The following is a 19985-nucleotide window of genomic DNA, read 5'->3' on the forward strand; positions in this document are numbered from 1 at the left end:
GTGTGTGTGTGTGTGTGTGTGTGTGTGTGTGTGTGTGTGTGTGTGTGCTGTACCTGTTTATGAACTGACCTTTGGGTACAGCAGGTGTACCTGGTGAAATTAGGTCATAAATTACTCAAAGTTACACATTCAAAATTCATTATGTTGATCTGTATACTGAGGCGGGATGCAGGAGTGTGGGGCTTTCATTTGAACCACAGAGAAATGCTCTGTATGGAGGGAATGCATTAGTTAAGAGGTGAGCCTTCTTGGGAGCCGACAATATTCCTGAATCATACAGTGTACAAACCCTGACTTGACGTTACTCCTGTCTCAGAAACTCTGCTTGAAAGTGAAAGGAAGAGAGAGTTACAGAGGTATGATGAAAGAGACGAGCAGAGCAAAGGGTTTAAATAAAGGTTGTTTTTTTAATCTCTAGGTCTCCGGACACTTTCAGATGTCCATCAGAAAGTCAAGAGAGAAAGCCAAAGCTCACAAACCAGCTGGTGAGTTCATCTTGCAAGGATCTACATTTTAGCAGAATATCCGTCTCATGACTTTTATTTCAGCAGCCGGAAAAGATAAACACGGTATAAAAGATAACGGCTACCGGCCTACTGCCATAAATCCTAAAGTTCAACCCCTGACTGCTGTCGTGCCTCCTATTACGATGGCTAATGTAGCCGTAGTAGCCGAGGCTTTATTTCCCGAGATCGAAAGCAGCTAATCCTAAGGAGGACAAAAGTCCAAGCCCTCGTGACCAGCACCGGCATTCCCGTGACCCTGGAATGTGTAAAGAGAAGAAGAGCAGGGAGAGGAAAGCTGCTCAACCTGTACCCGTCACACTCTCTCTGTGGTGACAGCCCTTCAATTTGTGCTTTCTATTTTTAGTCCCCTTCATCTTCATTCCTGCTCTGGCCTTTTCACCCGTTTTAGAGGCAGTGATCTGAAAGGCTATGTCAGGAATGCGCTGTAAATCGTCGGTGGAATTGTGTTGTGGGCGAGGGGACTAAAGGGCATGTTGTAAAATGTTATCATGGACATTTCATTGGTCCTTTCCACCTGATATTTACCTCGGCTGCACATGATCACCACCATTCAGTGGCTGATTACATGTTCCAGATGACTATTTTCTCAGCCAGCTTTTTCAGTAATTATTGGTTCGTACCAGCGAGGTCTGCATCGACATTTGTGCTTTGAATGGTTCATGTGCAACATGTTTAAAATCGTACATTACATTCTATTCACTTGTCTTCATGCAACTAAATGTTTAAAACATATCAGCACATAACAGTCATAACTAAAAAGGTGCACTTAGTAAGGTGCAGACCTCCGCCAGGTGTGTCTGCAGTGACCGCTGCTGTATTCTGTGATTGAATGAATAAAACCCATAATTGGCAAATCCCCCGTCTAGACACTGAAGGGCAGAAAGGAGTCCAAAGACACACTGCTTCAAACTCAAAAAGAAGCTGCAACATATGCAAGCAATCGCTGAAAAAGACATTTCATACAATCTTGCCAAAAACACAATTAAGTTGCCGTTGATGTTCTCAGCAGTGTGTGTACTGGTGGTTTTCTTTTGACACGTTTTACAAGATAAGATAAGATAAGACGATCCTTTATTAGTCCCGCAGTGGGGGAATTCACATGGGAGTTTGCGCCCCCCAACGTATTCATCTACGGAAACCTTTTTTGAAGGCTAACTGTCAGATTTGTTGCTGTATTCATTTTCACCGTCAGGAGGAGATCTGTCGCGGGTGTGGTCATGTGTGCGTGAGTGAGTGAGCGTGCCCCTCCGTGTCTGTCAACGGCTAATCTCGCATTCTGCTGCAGCAAACTGCATAATATTTTGGGTGGCCAGTTATTACTGCATGCTCAAGGTCCTCTCGAGGTTGCGGTGCACTTACACTTTCTCAAAACTCCTTTTATTGTCCGTCCGATACGGCCATTCACTGCCTGCTGACTAATCACTCACGACTCTTCACCGACCGAGAGCTAACGCAGCTGAGTGCATCGCCGCTACTCTGCACCCAGAGACACAGTGGGGGGGGGGACAGTTATCTCACTTTTGTTGTTTTGGACAGTGATTTTGGCTAACAGCTAACAAAACCCAGATCCTGAGAACACACGTGAAAGTGTTTTGGGCGTTGACTGCTACATCCAGTCTCACTTTCAGTCTTTTTCCAACAATGACCCATCCCTGTTTAACCAGTCTCTTCGATAAACAAGTCTTGCTTGTTTAACCGTCCTTTGTTTCAGTCTGACATCATCTGAGTCCAAAACACAGCCTCCAGGCTGGACGGACAACCGAACCGGGTCCAAGACCACAAAGAGTTTTCGGCCCAAAAAGTGCAACTGCACCTGCACGCATGCGTTAGAAGTAATTGAGGATATTTGTTTTGTCATTTCTGACCTGCAGTGTGTGACCTGGTTTATTGTCGCTGTCGAAATATTAGACCTTCATCGTATTCTGTTTATGTGAATGATTGGATGTTTTGTTTAAAGATATAATTAACAACAATTATTAGGTTAAAGTGCGGATTTTCAGCTTGATGTTAACTTCCACATCGGTTGAACAGAACCTTATAAGAACCTTATAAGTAGTCCCCCAGTTGTGCAGTGCAGACAGTCATCCTATCTATAATCTGAAGGTGTTTGCCTTCATATATTTGTTCATATATTATTCATAGGCTGATTTATACAACATTTTATTCCTACAAACATGGCGAAAATTGATTTATTATGGCTGTTGACAGTATTTTCAGATTTATGAAGTGATGAATCACATTTGTAAACATCTGGAAATGTATACAAATGGATGTAAACCGCAACTTGACTGGTTGACTCCGGATGTACAGTTTCGAGCCCTGTGTCACGTGACTGAATCCCAGGGCCTTCCTCGTCAACAGACCTGCATGTCCCAAGAGATGAAGGCCTCAAACACTAAAAACAAGCCCGGCAACAATATGTGGGATGCAACCTGCTGAAGACATTATCTCGTGTGGAATGTCGGGGGGTTTGGGAGGTTTACTGGGGTCGGGGGAGGGGAGGTCAGATGTGTGTTTGCACTCACCTGTGGAACTGCATGCACATGTGGCATGCATGTGCGTTAACATGCACATTAGAGCTAATAAATACCATGTTATTTTGTGTTGCAGCATGATGTTACCAGTGGATCTGATAACACTCATGCTGTCGTTTACGTCCAGGCTGTGTCCACTCTGCTGAGCAGCCTGCCCGAGGAGGTGTGCAGGGAGCGAGCGGGGAGCCGGGTACTGGAGAGGCTGACTGGTTTTGCAGAGCAGCAGACCCTCAGGGTTCGACCTCGGGTCTGAAGGAGCTCTGTCTGCCTGAGCTGCGTGTGGCCATCAAGGTACACTAAACTAAAGTTACAGGAAACTGGCACGGAATCGCAGCAACAAATGATCATTTCTCTCCCACAGCTTACACTGAGAAAATGACATGAAATAATAAACTAACAGATCATTTAAGGGGCTTTGTTATAATAAAGTCACACTGATGTTAAAGCTTGAGCAAAGATCTCATAAGTACAGAAGAAGTAATAAAAACAGCACAGATTGTGAACACAACTCTGCCTGATCAAAATACAAAGACTGTCGAGTTCTAGATTAACATTTTCAGACCAGCTGAAATTGTCGCAATCATACGTTACATTGATGTTTACAACTGGAATCTGGGCGAATTGTAACGTGATGCTGTGTTCTGAGAGACGATTCAAACCTGAATGGAGGCAATTGTTGCCAAATTCTTATTTCAGTTGGGTAGCAGATTAAAGATGATCTCGTTAGCTCCCACCATAAACATTCTGTAATGATGCATTTCCATGTCGAATAGTAGCGATTCAATTGTGGGACTTTATTTAACTCCTCTCATCTTCCCCCTAACTTTAAGCCCGACAGCAAACTCTCAGTCACTCCCACCAAACCATCAATTAGGGACGAGCCCCACTCCCAAAACGAACAGACTCCAGACCCTCTGAACACGCCTCTACCGGTCAGAAATGAGGGGGAATAGATCTTTCCCAGACTCCTGAGCAGATAGCTGACAGTGTAATGACAGGAAGCCGGCTGATAAATGACACCGGAGCACAGTAAAGTTAGTTTACTGGTTTAGATGTTCTGTTTCTTTCTGTCTATCTCTATTTAAACTATCCCTCACCCATTACTCTCCTTCTCTGTCAGATTGCCACGGAGCACGTTGTCCAGATGCTCAGGGACGAGTACGATTCCTGGTTGTGTTTAAGGGTCGCTCTGCCCCCCACAGCGCCCCGCAAACACCAGGTGAACCACACTCATTTAGACCTGGAGGACAAATAGATGAAGGGAACACTGGGACACCAGGGTTGTAAATAAAACGTGAGCTCAAGGCTGAAAGAGTCTCAAAAGTAACGGGGCAAAAATGAATGAGTAAAAGTGACAAGTACTGAAGGATAAGTTATCTTGCATTTCCACCTTTTCGCTTGACTTGGATGAGAATAAGTAACTAATAACACCAAAAGAAACTCAGCAACTGAAAGTGGGAAGACGTAATTGTTATTATTTCATAGTTAAATTAAATTGCCCGAAGAAAAGGAACAATTAGATTAAAGGTACAATCAGGGTGCCTTAAAAAGTCTTAAAACGTTTTAAATATAGGTTTTGATATTCAAGGTAAAAATGTCTGGGATTGTAGGAGACGAGGCTTTACATTTGTTCTGGACCAGAATGAATGAGTGTGTCTATTTATTTATTTTTTCAGTTTTTATGTTTTATTATACGGTTATTTTATATCCCACGACAATGACCATTTCCGTAACGTCCAAAACAGGAAACAAATCTGTTAGTGGTTACCCCTAACCATCGGTGATATTCTAATTTAATGACAAGTGGTTGTACGACAAAAAATATGATGCAGCAATTCGTCTCAGACGCGATGTGAACCTTGTCGCAAAATATTCAAACTTGGGATAATGGGTGAGCACTGGAGTGTCACATGAAATCTGACAAAGAACAAGCAGTGAAAGTACTTTTCCAATCGAGTTGTCGGCTGCTACTGATAGTTTGTCTGTAGGTACGAGATGTCATCTGTCTACTGAAGATACGTCCTCTGCGGCAAAGCCTTGAGGCTCCGCTCCCAGACACCAGACAGCATCCAGCACTTTCTCTCCGACGGCCACGTTCAATTATGTTAGTTAATGAATTAATAATCTCATTAACGGTGTATACGGTGGACTAGTTTGTCGATTTCTTTTTCTGCTAAATGGTATTTTCTCTTTTAGATGAATTAGAAAGGTCTTACATGGTACAATGCTTTCTACACCAATAAGCACAGGGTCACACATGTGTACGGGATAAACAAGGAGATGCAAGCACACACAATAAGGGGGGAAGCAGGAAGTAGAATGGGTGCATACCTTTCAATCTACAGTTAAAGGCTACAAAGAGCAACCAGAAGTCTTCCTGGAGGCCTGCTTGTTGTTTTTCTCATGTGCAAGTCTCCAGTGATAACTCACAAGACTACATGTCATTATTTGGTAGAATCTTTAAGTGCTATGGGTCAAACGTTAGTTTGCACTAAATACATTGTGCAGCGATGAAGTGTGTATGCGGCCCTCTTCATTGTCTGCTCTGTCATTGCTACTCATGCTAACTAACCACTTCTTCTTTCATATCATCTAAAGAAAAGAAAAAACACTGTCGGTGTTGCCAAATGTGAAATTCGTTGTAAAAACCCACCCCTTCCTGTTCACAAGAACATTTTCCTGCAAAGATCTTCTTGACTCAGTGTTTAGCAAATGTGCTGTAAAAGCTTTAGGTTGAAAAAACACTTACACGCAGTATTATCTGTCCGTAGGGAGCAGTAAAACAGACATCACATGAAAAACATTACAGGCCACAAGTACTGCTAAAGTGCAAGCCACAGATGACACAGGGACGATGGGATAATGGATCAACGATCTAATATAACGACACTCAGACGTGCTTTTGACCCCGCCTTGCTTCCTGAAGGGGTTGTGAATAAAAGAGGCTGACCTTCAGCTCCGCCCGTTAGGAATAATCAACTCTCTGTTCTTTGCCTCGATCAGCATTTTGAAGAAATTGAGAGTGAATGTGACTGAAATCATGTGACTGTGAATGTTTGGACCCGATGGGTTTTTGAGATGCCTTGAGGAAAATAATGTTAGGAACACATTGGCAATATGTGTTATTTCAACTCCTGCTTTTGCAAACTCCTTCCAGCTACTTCTAGTCCTCCTTATCCATTTGCGATAACATGCACTGTATTGTTTTTTTTTCCACGTGAGATTGGGCTTGTCGTATCTACTTCAGTCTGCGAAGCAGCGTAGAGTCAAAGGGGAGAGTGTCTTTCCTGGGGGAGGAGGGGGAGGATCGGGAACAGGGGTGGTGGGTCAGCAACAAGCTATCACTCATTTTAGGAATGCCACACAGTCTGGGAGCTGTGAACCCTCACTTGGCCCTGGGCAGGGGGATGGTGAGGTGCAGGGCGGCAGAGGAAAACATGAGGGGGAACAAGCATTCTTTCATTTGAACTTCTCACTCAGGTTTGAGAGCTCACGCCTCAGGGCACAAAGTCTAGACGGAATAAAGGGGAAAATAGTAAATAAAAGTGAGGATAATAAATACAGCTGCAAGTCAGTGGATTTAAACTGGTAGAATTATGCACATAAATAAAATATAGAAAAGAGTTTGAAGCTGAGGAACAGTCTTAGTTGCGGTGAGCATGAGCAAGCTGGTGTAAATAGATCAACGTATCCTAATACAGCAGTTTGTTTGATATCTTACATAAAGTTATTTATTTTTTTGTGTGTCCAGCAACACGAGTGCAATCAGTGCAACTGTGCAAGCCCCTGCTGTGTTTAGGCAACAAAACTACTTGTTTAAGTTGAGGAAAAGATCGTGGTTTAGGGTAAAATAACTACTGAAGTGACGTTAGTTAAGTATGTAAGCTACACCACAAATTATTCAACGTTGACTTCTGGTTTCATTCGAGACATGAACGTCTCCTGGGTGAAAGTCCGGTGATTTTTGACCATCTCCATCTCCATCCACCCGACCTCCCTGGAGATTTTTTAACAAAAAGTCACAAAAACTGGAAATATCGAGTTAAAAAGATGTGGGCATTTATCAGGCATGAAGGGTTGCATTTTGGGAAATGTAGGATCCAGTGCTTTTTGGGGGGGGTTGTTTCATCCTCAGGGCTAAAATCAGGATATCTTGGCATCTGCTGTTTTGACCATTAGACCATTTCTCTTTTTATCTGTCTTTCACAAGGCCCCTAACTTTATGGAAGTACAATACTGAATTGCTCGAGTATCCCTTGTTTTTATTAAGTATTTGCAGATTTCCTGCGGTGAAGCCCAACAGACTGTGTGGACTTTGAGTCATCTGTGTGGTAGAATTGTTTTTGAAAACAGCTGCTATTGCAAGGCTGGTCTGCTGGTGGCACTAGAGAGCGCTGCCGTGGTGTGACCCGTCCCAGATGTACCGTATGCCTGAGGTTTAGTCGCTGTGGTGCTCAGAACCGTGAACCCTGTTCACTGAATGTGATTGGATGTGTGGATGTAGCTTGTTAAAGGTGCACATGATTGTAAAGTAGACAGAGAAGAGACCAGGAGGTAAACAGTCAAACAGAGCAGAGCTCAGTACAGCAGTACAACACTAAAACACCATGAGGAGCGTTCCCAAGTGAGTCATTGTTGGCGCTGCTTATGTTGACACAACCTCACGTTGTGTCGATCACGTTTACACACCGACTCCGGAACTTCAAAGTCATTAAAGGTTTTGGAGCAGTTTTGATTTCTGCTGGTTTTTTTTTTGTTTTTTTTTGCATCCATCGGCGTTTTAGACCACTTACAGCCACTTTAAATGCAAACTTTCATCCAAAATGGCATCTTATTCACTTTGTTCATTTGTCTCCCAGCACAAGGCGCTGAACAACAAAGTAAAGAATATCTAGATGTGGAATTTAAAGAGATTGTGGCCGGTGATTGCAGAACAGCTTGGAATCGCGGATGGACACAAAACAAAGGATTTACCAAAGTTTAGACGGTAGTGACTGAGCTCCAGGCAGCTAAGCGATAGCTTCTTGCTAACGTCATTCATTCGTTAGCCCCGTTTGGGACTTGCGTTGTCTATTGCACACACGTAATTAATGCAGTTTCGTCTTGTCTGGAGAATATTTGCAACAAATAGAACAATAAAACACATCGGACTCAGTGTGCAAGGTTTCTGTGCTCAACGATTTCTATCGGATGACGGATTAAAAAACTGCCTTGTTGTGCAAAGGGCTTTACTTTGCTTGTTCAACTGTCTGCCATTTCTGCTACTTAAGATAGTAACTGCAAAGAACTTACATTCTTTGGTAACGGGATAGCTACTGATGGCTGACGGGGAAAACAAAAGCAATTTCCTCTTCCTGTTTTGGTTGGTTGGCAATTGTCGACGAAATTCCTTCGGGCCGTAACTCGAGCTCGTAGCTCATCTCAGACAGAATTGCACAGTTACAGCACAAGCAGCAGAAAATACTGCGCATCTATCTATCAACCTAAACCTGAAGAAATGAAGGTACAACATGAGATTAGAGATTTAAGAGGATTTTAAGCATCTATGTGTCATTTTGGTGAAGGCATTTCTTACGAGTAAAAAAGCAGAATGAGCTTAAACTCCGTGATCACCATCATTACAAGCAGTCAAGAATAAGAACAGCTGCTGAAATCCTTTCTGTTAAAATGTACCAAAAAATACTTCATTAACTGCTTCAGGATTCAGATGAGGATTAAGTCACGTGGGCGTCCTGATCTTATAAACCCTGTGACCTTTCCTGCCACATCATATCAGAAGCACAGCGGTCAATCCACCCTACAGGAAAATTCAATATTTACTCTCCAGTGTACCAGCGGCGGCCTCTCCATGCTTGTGTAGTTGTGAAAGTGAATTTGGCTGCAAGTGTGTGAAAGTGTTTGCTTAGTGGTGAAACGTTGTGCAACCAGGAGCTGGGCCTCGAAATGATTACGTTAAAGAGGCTGAGTAGTAGTGAAATCAACTTTAAACTGAGACATAAGGGCACCGTGGAATACGTGGCATCTAGTAATTTTGCGGTAGTTTTCGTTGAATATTTACATTGAAACAACTACATGATCATTTGTTCTTTGTAATCTTTATTGTTGTTGGAAAACAGGACATCATTCTTGCATTTTAGTTGCACTAAATGATAGCAGACCTCCTGAAATATCAAATGTAATATCTGTAATGGCTACATGCTTTTATCAGTTCCTTTATTGTGTCTTCCTGCATGTTCCCTTGGTTAGCCCTTTGTCCTGCTGATAAATTCCCTGCAGCTGGCACTTTGCACATGTAGACACTCTCTTATCTCCGCTCTAACGGGGGTTAGGGGGTGCCCACACTGTTGTCAAAGTCACACACACACACACACACACACTCACATTTTCCACCCAAACATTGTGTCCGGAGCTCTCTCGGGTGATTTCTTGTATTTCTATGTCACTGTGACAGATGTCATTTAGCCCAAGCTCACAGTAACTTGTCACACAAGCTAAGCTGAAGGCTGTCCGCGCCTCCGGGCCAGAATAGCCGTGGATCGTTCGCTTAAAGTACACACATGTGACACTTTTACAGCCCAGGCCGCCGTGGGAAACCAGCTGTTGTGGCTGCAGCAGTGAAAGTGTCCTGACCGTGGCTGTTCAGTGTGTCAGCTGGGTTGTGACTTGTTGTATTGATCACGTTATCCTTCTTGCAATATGAGGTACATTCAGGTTCCTGTATTTGACTTCATTTCGGTGGCAAAAATAAAATAGCTTGTTATGATTTAGGCAAATGGTTTTCTAGTTTAGCTGTTGCTGAGTGAAATGCCTTATGATTTCAATTTTGGTGAAGTTATTGATCCATTACATGATATTGGCTGAGAACATTCTCTGACCAAAGCTCCAAATATATATTTTTTATTTTTAGTCCCGCTAGTTCCCCGCTAGGAAATATATATCGAATGGATTCGTTCAATTTGTAGACTCATGGTTCCCAGACAATAAATACTAATAACTTAAGTGTTCCCCTTGCTTTTTATTCTAACATCAGGTCAAGTTTTTAATTTGTCCAGTACTTTACAAACAATTACCTGGAAAAAAACCTTTTTATTTCACATTTCATCCGCAAACGTTGGCATGTCAGATTGTGATCATGGTAAAACTTACCCGCTAAACATCTGCTTGTTAGCATCGTCATTGGGAGCATGTTACCATGCCGATATTAGCATTTAGCTCAAAGTGCCACTGTGACTAAGTGCAGCCTCCCTTAACCTCTTCAAGGTTGTTTTCTCTGACTTTCCCAAAAAAAAGCAGACATACAGTCCAAAGTTTTCATCTGACAGGAACACTATTGATCTCTGACTCCGACACCATGGAGTGTTCAATATTGCAACAGGCGCAGTACAAACTGTGACAGCCGAGGGATGTATATTGTCTCAGATAGCGTAGGTGGTCCCGATGACAACACATGAATGATGAAATTCCAAACAGGAATTGCGGTACTTTTCTTGCGTATGGGTGTGCATGCCCGTCCGCCTGTGCTTTGTGATCACGTCTAAGCTTACTCTGTAATTGCTGGCAGACGGAGGCTGAGGTATACGAGCCTTTAACCTCAGGGGCCTCCGTGGTTTGAGCAAGAAGTAAAAAGACCATCCATAAGAGTGGGAAAGAGAAACTTTCTTAGAGAGTTGGGATCTTGAATTAGATTGCAGATCGAGTACAATGCAAAGCTGCATCGAGGTTATGAGAAGGCATTCAGATAATATCAAAAGAAATGTGTGCAGTTTTAAATCCCCTTGATCCGCTCTGAATCTTTGCTACGTGGGCTTGCTGCCTTTTGAGAGAGCTTCAAAGGGAGAATCTGCCACGCCGTGTAGGAGGAATCCAAGTGATTCATGTTTTTCTTCCAGCAGACGAGCCTGCCTCTCGCAGACCTGCCACATGTACAGGAAGTTGAAACCATGGCAATGGAGCCTTGTGCAACATTGTGACGCGAGTCCTCCTCGCAGCCTGCGTTAGCCTGTGCCTGTTAAATAGCCTGCTGCCACTCGCACAAAATGACTCATCGTGTCGTTTCCTCCTCATTGCTGACCTCGGATTGTGTTCCGAACAATATGCTGCTGTTGTTTTGTTATTTTAAAAGCAAGAGTATTTTTTTTTAAGCGTGTCTCTTGCTTTATGTAGCCATTAATGAATTAAAAGAAAAACGGAAAAGTCTTGAATCGGAGTGATGATGAAGATTGCACTCAAGTTATTCTTGCAGAATTGTTAGCTTTACAAATATTTAACCTTCCCCCTCCACTCAAAAATGTGTTTTGCTTCTTGTTGCTTCACTTGGATGTGTGAGCTTCACTGTGCAGAGTGATGTCTGTGTGCAGGGTTTGACACTTACAGGGTGGTGGAGGAAATATTCTCTTTGCTCACCTTCAATCTGAGACTAATTGTGGTCCAAAAGGAAACTTCATAAAAAGGCAGGCTGTTCTCATCCAGCACTTCGTAGCGAAACAGACGGAAAATAATGAGCTGCGATTCGCACAACAATGTAAACAAAAAAACAATCTGTCACTCAGGAGACCGCTGTTCGCTCCCCGTGTGAAGCGAGAAGTCAACGTTGGTTTATTTGTCACGTAACTTGCGTACTTCAGTAACGACACTTCCGTAGTTATTGTAACCAAAACTTTTTTCCTAAACCTAACTAAGTAGTTCAGGATCTTTTCCTAAACGTAATCAAGTTGTTTCCTGTGAAGACGGAAGTGTATTTTGAAATGACGAGTGGAAATTGACACGTGTTGCTCGACTTTCGTACGAAAACTTTTTGTCAGATATCATACATTCATCGTTCATTTAGGAAACTATTTACGTATTCATAGATTTTGGATGTTTCAATGAGGGAATTTTAAGAACGTGTGGAAAAACGACTTTTTCTTCTTCTTAGTATTTTTGTGTCTTTAAACCTAGCTGGAGGGGATCTTTCAATACAATTCTACAACTATTCAACAGCTTGTGGAACTGCATGTTCTTGACTCTCAGGACACATCTGACTCCCATAAGTCGCCTTACTGTTCTCTCAGTGAGGTTTGGCTCAGTGCCGCGGATCAGACATGCATTAACACACTCCCACTGACCGTCCTTTGTTGCCGGCAGTAACTGAGGATAGCGATCTCTCTCTCTCTTGCGGGAGGAAAACCGCCTTGACGGAGCACAGGAGTGAAGTGTGCGTCCCGCATGTGAGCGCATCGCTGGTATGTGTGCGTCATTGTTCACGTACTTCTTGTTTTGACATAAAAGGTTGATGGATCCTGACAAAGGATCACGCTGCTATTGTTGCAGCCCTGACGGGAAGATGAAGAGGAAAGACTTGGCGAGTGACGCCTTATAACGATGTACTGCATGTGAAACGATCATTTGGAATGTTGTGACTAAAATCTGGAAAAACCAACCGGATGTGAACAAATGATGGGAGTAGAAACACACCTTTTGAGGTTGGGTGACAGGATTGACGAGCCTCGTTTCGTGTAGTGTTATCAGGTGGTTGAGTGCAGCAGGTTGTTTGTGTGCAGAGATGGACAGATGTTGTTTTGTTGGCAATGACGTCGGTCGATGACTCACCCTTCCACAACTGAATTATTGATAAAGTGCCCTAAATACCAAAGCTATGCCCCCTCCCCTCCCCAGCTTGTGATCAGCCACTCGTTAGCCTTTTTAATAAAGAAGGCCGAAGGGGGGTCGCTGATTTACATTCCTCATCTGGGTCAGGTGACTGATGTCGCTGAGCCCCTCGAGGCTGTGACCCCCCTCCCATCCAGCCACACCATCAACATGAGAAAACTGTCACATGGCTGCTTTGACCTCTTGTTTACTTTACACCTGACTGAATCCTGTTTGATCAGGTGGCACTTTTGTTTTTTTTTTTGCTTGCTTCTTTCTCAGAATCCTTGTTGTGAAGTGTTTTTCTGTTATTGTGTCGGAGCAGATTTGCTCAGTTGCTCTCTGTTTAAATGTACATTTTGAGCACGCTGTTCACAGTTTAGACTGTAAAACCCGTATTTACGTCGAAGTGGCAGCCGCCAGTGTAGGTTCAGCGATCCTCTTTATAATACTGCTGAGCGTAGTAACTCGAGGCTTGCGATAAGCCCAATAAGTTAAAATTACCGGGTTGGTTTCATACTGGTTTAGAGGAGCTCGTCTTTATCCGGGGCGGAGCGGGGGAGGGGTGGCCTCCGAGGCTCAAGCCTCAAATGTATGACATGTTGAAATTATTGTACAAACTAGTGTTTATTTTGCCAGATATGTTTTTTTTTATTTAGTTAAAGGCCACTCACCATTTGTTTTTATGTTGTGCGAAACTCAAACTGTTGTTACTCGTCGAAAGAATCGCTGTGATTTTTGCAGGCGAGTATTTTGCAAAATATCCCCTCTTCTCTTTCTCTCCTGTTGTCATTGTTAACTTTGACTTTCATAAGTTAACCCGAGTCCTCCTGGCTGATCATTGTTTTTCTGCCGGTGTCGTCCGAATATGGTTGCACACTAAAATATTTTGTCTCCTCTTAAACTTCATTTTAGTCGTCTTTCTTCATCAACAAAATTGCAAGTTGATATAGTCACAGTTAAGCGCCGTTGGTGCCGTCTCGTCATCGCCTCGTCTTCGTCTGTACGCCGGTACAAATACAGTACTCACCGTACAGCTGTTCGGTCTGATGGTACCTTAACAGCAGGAAACAAAGAGTTAGGATCTGCAATCTGAGGGATGTACTGAGCTGGAGTTCAGTCTGGTGTTACCGAGGCCTTGTCACTCATTGGTTCATTGTGTTCAGTTCGGCAGCTGATTGTGCTGCATTTTTCTGTCGCTCCTTCTCTGGGACAGAAAGATCGCAGCACTCCTGCCTGAACAAGAGGAACCGTATCCTTCTGTTGAAAGACTTGGATTTGGAGTTTCAAAAGATCTGCGTGGTCATTATGAAACCTGCTGTGAGAGCACTGGCAAGATCCAGTTTAATTGGACCTCACCTGGGATCACCTGAATCACATGCTTGAATGATTTCTTCGGTCAAAGAAGCCAAAGTGGCCAAGAGCGAGATCCAAATGACGCTACTTGATTCCCACAGATGACGTTGAGTCGGTGCCGGGGAACTTTTCTGTTTTAATAAGTCCTTTAATTTAGTAGAATGAATATGAGTATGAAAGTTCACATTGTTTGTTACAGCACCCAGCAGCACCTTCAGATACCACACATGGTCTCAGGTTTACTGTTGATGATTTGAATATCAGTTTCTGTGTTGAGTTTCTAAACAGCTGCAAGGAAATCTTTTGGGTGCTTTAAGGTGAATTCATCTTTCAAAATCTCCAGTGATCGTAAAAAAAGTGCTTTTACCTCAGCAATGGAAGAGAGTTTTTGACAGGAATCATCTTGGATTCGCAGGAATCCCTTTGAGGGGAACAAAAGAGCAATAACAGCTCAGCAATTATGAATATAGGCTGTTCTAAATAATAATAATACACTTTATTTATATAGCACTTTTCAAAACAAAGGTTGCAAAGTGCTTTACCGGATAGAAGAGGCTGACAGGCAATAATTCAAATAATTTAAAATAGTTTAAATGTTACACGACATTGAGCAAAGAAGCGACATATGAGGAAAGAAAGGGAGCAGATATCTCTCAACCCAACTCATTTTGAACCAAAACCTAAAAAACACTTTACTGGGTAACACACACATTGAGTAAAAACAGAAAAGAGTCCGTCGTCCCTAAATAAACCAGAATCTACTCTGCTTCAGCGGATATTTTTCAGTTTCGGCTCCACAGCTGTGAGGCTGGTTTAGTCTTTGCTGTGGTTTCTACGTACGCGACAGGAAGTAGTCGATTTCTCACCACACTCTTTCGGGGTAGCTGAGGCGCATCTACGTCAAAGACTCCTGCGGTTTCCTTCAACCTACCACACGAACAAAATGGAGGTCAGATTACAGTGAAATTAGCTGAGTTGCCAATTTCTTTTTTTTCTCCCCCTTCAGCCTCCTTCCAGATAATTTGATGTCATGTGCGAAAGTAGCTGCTGTGAGACATAATGGATGACATCGTAAACACAAAGCTTTGTAACAAGGAAACGGGAGCTAAACGCTAACAGGGAGAGGCAGAGAGAGATCAATTACATCAGTGTTGCATGTGAAAAGCAGATCTAATCAGCTCATTCAAAGGGTGGGGGGGGTCATACCAATCATAGCCTTGGTAACTTAAAGGGGGCCACTGTGTCCTCATTGTGATTTACAGAATAACAGCCCGAGGGACAAGGTGTGACCCGCAGACTCCGCCTGTTCTCTTCACACTGACCTACTTCTGACGGGCAAGTGAAGACTAAACCCGTCTCAGGGTGGACACCCAGAAAAAGTCTGTCACATTAGAAGTGTTATGTAACACAAGCAGGCCCGCTTCTCAGAAACGCAAGGTTGTGCCGGCACAAGAGAGCTAGATAGGGAATATAAACACTGCGTCTGCACACGTGCGAGATTATCTCAGAGCTGGACAGATAGCTGTGAAAAGATTGTGCCGCCTATGAGTTTTGGATGTTGATTGCTGATATTAGAGTTTAAGATAAGCTTTTATAAGCATAACATTGGACTCTTCATACTATACTAAGAGCACAGTAAACAGTCAATCTAAGCATTTCAATGATTTAAACTCCTGATATCCACCACGTCTGGGGGTGAAGCGGATTTGTGACTTTAAATTGTGAAGACGATAGAATCTTTTTCTAAAATCTGTGCAAGCAGAAAGATGTCTTCGTGGTTAAAACATGATTCCAGATATTTTAAGTGATGACTTATCTGTAAAAAAAAATTTTAAGAATCAAGCCTCATAGGGAGCTCAGGAGACATTGAGACGGGTGTTTTTAAGTCAGCGTGACACCTTCAAAGTGCTGGTTCTTTGCCCATCAGTCCAACATCCAAAGATAATTAGTTTACAATATGAAGCAGTAACCAAGTGTTCAGCAATTTCTCTTGTTACCTCAATTGCCAATGATTTCGGTCAACTACTTACTTCAGCAGTAAAGAGCAATCCATTACAGTTAATGATAGAAGCACTAAACTGTCCGGTTGTTAACACTACCTGAATTATCTTTAAGATAGTTTAAAATATTTTGCTTTTGTGTGCATACTTATGGGAGACATCGAATAAACACCATTAGATGAACTGTATAAGCACCTGCAATGACTGAAACGAAGAGACAAGATGCAATGCAAAAAGTTTTTTAATGCAGTAATTAAGACTACAAGGAGAGCGTCAACAAATTAGAAGAAAGCGTCTTTACATGTGGACATACAGTGACTCTGAAGCAGAACACACAAATAAATAAAAAGGTTATATTTAAATGGTCAGGGGCCCCCCCCCCTATTCATTTACAGAAATACTGGGTTCCACCCACGTGTCTTCTTGGAACAGCGGGTGAAAGATTTGTTAGCAATCTTAAATCCTCTGCAGTAATTAATTGGTGCCAAAATAAGCTGTCATGAACTCCATCTCCCACAAATCAATGCAGGATCGCCAATGATACAGACCTGCTGTAATAGATTATGTGCTTAACTTTTAGCCTATACACACACACACACGAGCAGAGTCGGTGGTGTCCTATGTTGCCATGAAGCATCGTGTGCTTATCTGTAGTTATTGAACACTACACATGAGCTCTTATATATGTGCATTTATATATATTTTAACTTATTGGGCTGGATGGTTGATTCAGATAAGCTGGGGGAAGAGTTCATTAGCGAACATGTCGTCCCAGGTGCTTTCTGAGCAGAGGGGCGAGGACATGTCGCTGAAAGGGGACAGGGACCCTTCGTATCCAGAGTCGCTGTATGTGTCCGCAAGACAGGCTTCCTTATCCAGGCCGCCGAGGGCCGCGGGGGAGATGTCGGCGAAAAAGTCATCCAGCGGACTGTGAGCGTCACAGCCGGGGATGACCACCTCCTCCGGCTCGTCTTTCACGCAGACGGTCTCCTCCTCGACCACCACGTCGTCGTCGTCTGTGACGGGGAAGTCGGTGACCTCGTCGCTCTCCTCCTCCGTGTCGCTCTCCGTGTCATCGCGCTGCCCGCCAGCGCCCACCTCCTCCACGGGCTTCGTGTAGATGTGGTCAAAGTGGATCAGTTCATTAAGGGCCTCCAGCTTAACTGATGGGGCCCCCAGAGGTGCAGGTGCGGTGGCAGGTACTGTGTCCCCCCCTCCGACCAGCAGCACCTGCGGCTCCGGGCACTCCTGTTCACAGGACTTGAGGAACAGCTCTGGGTCAAGGATGTCCAGAATGCCCATGAGCAAATCAGACTAGTGGGGGGGGGGGGGGGAGAAACAGGAGATTAACCTACTAACCCATGACCTCACGCCAGTGTTATTACAGAGCTTTGGAAACAGGATTTTAATCTCAGACGCATCTTTTCATTTTTATCAGAGACTTACCTCATTGTCTGTAGTGTCAGGACCATCTGTATCCATTGAGAAGTCTTCAGATTTGGGGACTGCTGGGCCTGCACCTGCTGCGGAGGCACACGTAGCCTGAGTGCTGCGGACTCAGAAGACCCGATCCCTAAACCTGCGTCGTTCCCGGTGGACAACAAAACCTGAACCTGTGATATAAAAGAACGGGAAAGGGGGGTGAATTAAGGTCGCGCCACTCTGAAGAGCAGACTTTCACCAGAAGTCAACCCGACTCCCGCCTCCCTCTCTGCTGTCCGCAACACAAACGTACCGTCTCTTTTGAGTCGAGGGTGTCCAACCCAAGTCTCTGTCTCAGTTCCTCGTTTTCTGTCAGTAGGCCACTCGATTTTTCCCGAAGTAGCCTGTTTTCAATGTGAAGTTTTTGGTTCTGCGGGACGAAAAACAAAACAGATGTTCACACCTGAAACTTTAACGGTTTATGGGGGAAGTGATGCATGAAGGGCACGAAACCAAAACTAGAAATGAAACTGCACCAAATAAAGTGGGTCGGGTGTTAAATGTCTTAAGATGATTTAAATAAAAATAAATTACCTCCAGCTCCATCTCCAGGACTTGCTGTTCCAGCTCACCCATTTTGGCCTTTTTCCTGTCTCTGGCTGTCTGAGCTGCGACTCTGTTCTTGAGTTTCCTTGGAGGGGGAAGAAGAGAAAAAAAAGAAAAACAGGAATTTAGCACACAGTCCTTCTGTGACGCTGACTAAGCCCCCTGACATGGACTTGGAGTGCACAGTACTGCGCAATCACCGGCCATGTTTCCTTGCCACGCAGGCATACCAGGATATCAGTATCCTGCTCTGCAACAGTCAAATCACTCCGATAAGCACTTTGACAAGCTTAACCAGAGTCCAAAAGGCGACGCAATAACGACGTTTAAGTCAAATGGACAGATTTAAACTGTTTATATGACCTCTTTGTGATATTAAGAGATGCAACAGTGACGCAATTCTTCTTTTTTTTTTACTGAGATTTAAATGGCAAATCCAAAGGGGATCAATATCGTTGGGCGTGTCCCTGTAGCAACTCGTTTAACATTAATAAGAGTTTTACCCCCGTAAATAATGACACATGACTATTATTGTATTTTGTGAGAGACTAACCTGCGAAGAGCCTTCTCCTCCGGACTCAGGTGTGTGAGCCTCTGTCTCTTCCGTATGGGCGGCCCGGCGGAGCAGTTGGACTCCGAGTCCGACGACGCCGGGCTGGACGAGGGTAAGACGACGGAGATGGGCCGGTTGTAGCCCGTCTGTTTCCCGGATATCAAGAGCACTTTATGGGGCCCCGCGGTCCCGGCTGTTACCACCACCATTGTTGTTGCTGTATATCCTCCTCGGCGGCGTCTGAAATAATAATCGGGTATCCTTTAATGAAATCAGAAGAAACCTGAAGGCTTCCCCTGGTCAAACCCGATGGCCGGTAATTCTCAACTGTTCTACAAGACGGACTGCGCCTGCGATCTTTTTCTACTGTCGTGGTGATAGCTGATAGGCTACCAGCGGCTATGACGCAACTTGTTTACGACCTGTGATTGGTCGCCGTGCTGATAAAATCTGCATTTGAAGTTTCAGTCAAAATGAAAAACCCCGTAGTACCTTGGAAGTGTTGTTTCTTATCAAGACTAGATGTCAATTTCTGTTTCAACATGTCATTTCAAACATTTTATTATATTCTATTCTACCGGTACGGGACCGTGTGAGCGGACTTGACTGTTTGATGGAGTAAACTGGGATTTCAGTGTATTCTCAGGTCCTTGTTTCCAGGAGTTGCATCAGATTTGAGCCACACAGACTTCATCACATACACTAAACCTGCAGTACTTTCTCTGTATTGATCGTGGAAGCTGTGTCATAGATTTGGAGTTTCCTGGAACCACCATGTCGGTCTCATTATTTAATCCGTATAATATATTTACAACCTCTTTCCTCACAAGCAGCACTTTATGGTTGTTTTAAGACAATAATAAAAATATCACATTGATGTTTTATATTTTATATCAGCTGAAGCTAATAAAATAAATGCCATGATAGCATAACAGGTCACACATTGTTTTTGGTTTTAAGTATAGGAGATATTCTTGATTTTTAAACCCTCATTGAGACATCTGATGCTCCTGCTCTTTGTCTTGGACGTTAGCATTTCCTTATTCTTTCCTTTGAAGGAGTGTAATTACACACTTAACAAGCTTTACCACTCTGATGGCTTTCCCCGAAGGGCTCATTGCATATTTCCTGTACAGGACTGTTGGAGTGATGTGTTTGTTTCTTGTCTGTGAAATGATTCCTTTAATTTTTTTTTTCCTCCACTGAAGGATGTTTCATATCTTTTTACAAAATGATTTCAATAGCATTATTATTTTATCATCAGCATATTTGAGAATTTAAAAACATAAAGCAGGACTCATGTGACCGCGCCATAGATTATTGTTCAATGTTTGCACTCTTTGATTTGTTACAGTTTGAT

At 43.4% G+C, this 19985-nt stretch overlaps 2 protein-coding genes across 2 annotated transcripts in view; one reads left to right on the plus strand and one right to left on the minus strand.

The window, feature by feature from the left end:
• LOC116384584 (coiled-coil domain-containing protein 60) overlaps positions 1-4348 on the plus strand; it is a 27145-nt gene extending 22797 nt beyond the window's left edge. The window contains 7 exon segments of the mRNA XM_031849389.1: positions 419-485; positions 2239-2359; positions 2838-2954; positions 3189-3309; positions 3312-3352; positions 4182-4254; positions 4257-4348. Coding sequence (XP_031705249.1) covers positions 419-485; positions 2239-2359; positions 2838-2954; positions 3189-3309; positions 3312-3352; positions 4182-4254; positions 4257-4348 — 632 coding nt within the window.
• Positions 4349-16267: 11919 nt separating this feature from the next.
• xbp1 (X-box binding protein 1) lies at positions 16268-18978 on the minus strand. The gene is given in 6 exon segments (XM_031849700.1): positions 16268-17358; positions 17491-17574; positions 17577-17657; positions 17780-17896; positions 18061-18157; positions 18626-18978. Coding segments are annotated over 6 exon segments (1173 nt in total). The 5' UTR covers positions 18835-18978; the 3' UTR covers positions 16268-16773.
• Between the last annotated feature and the right edge of the window lie 1007 nt (positions 18979-19985).

The sequence above is a fragment of the Anarrhichthys ocellatus genome, unplaced genomic scaffold (assembly GCF_004355925.1).
Source record: "Anarrhichthys ocellatus isolate YVR2014 unplaced genomic scaffold, GSC_Weel_1.0 scaffold9, whole genome shotgun sequence".
Lineage (NCBI taxonomy): Eukaryota > Metazoa > Chordata > Actinopteri > Perciformes > Anarhichadidae > Anarrhichthys > Anarrhichthys ocellatus.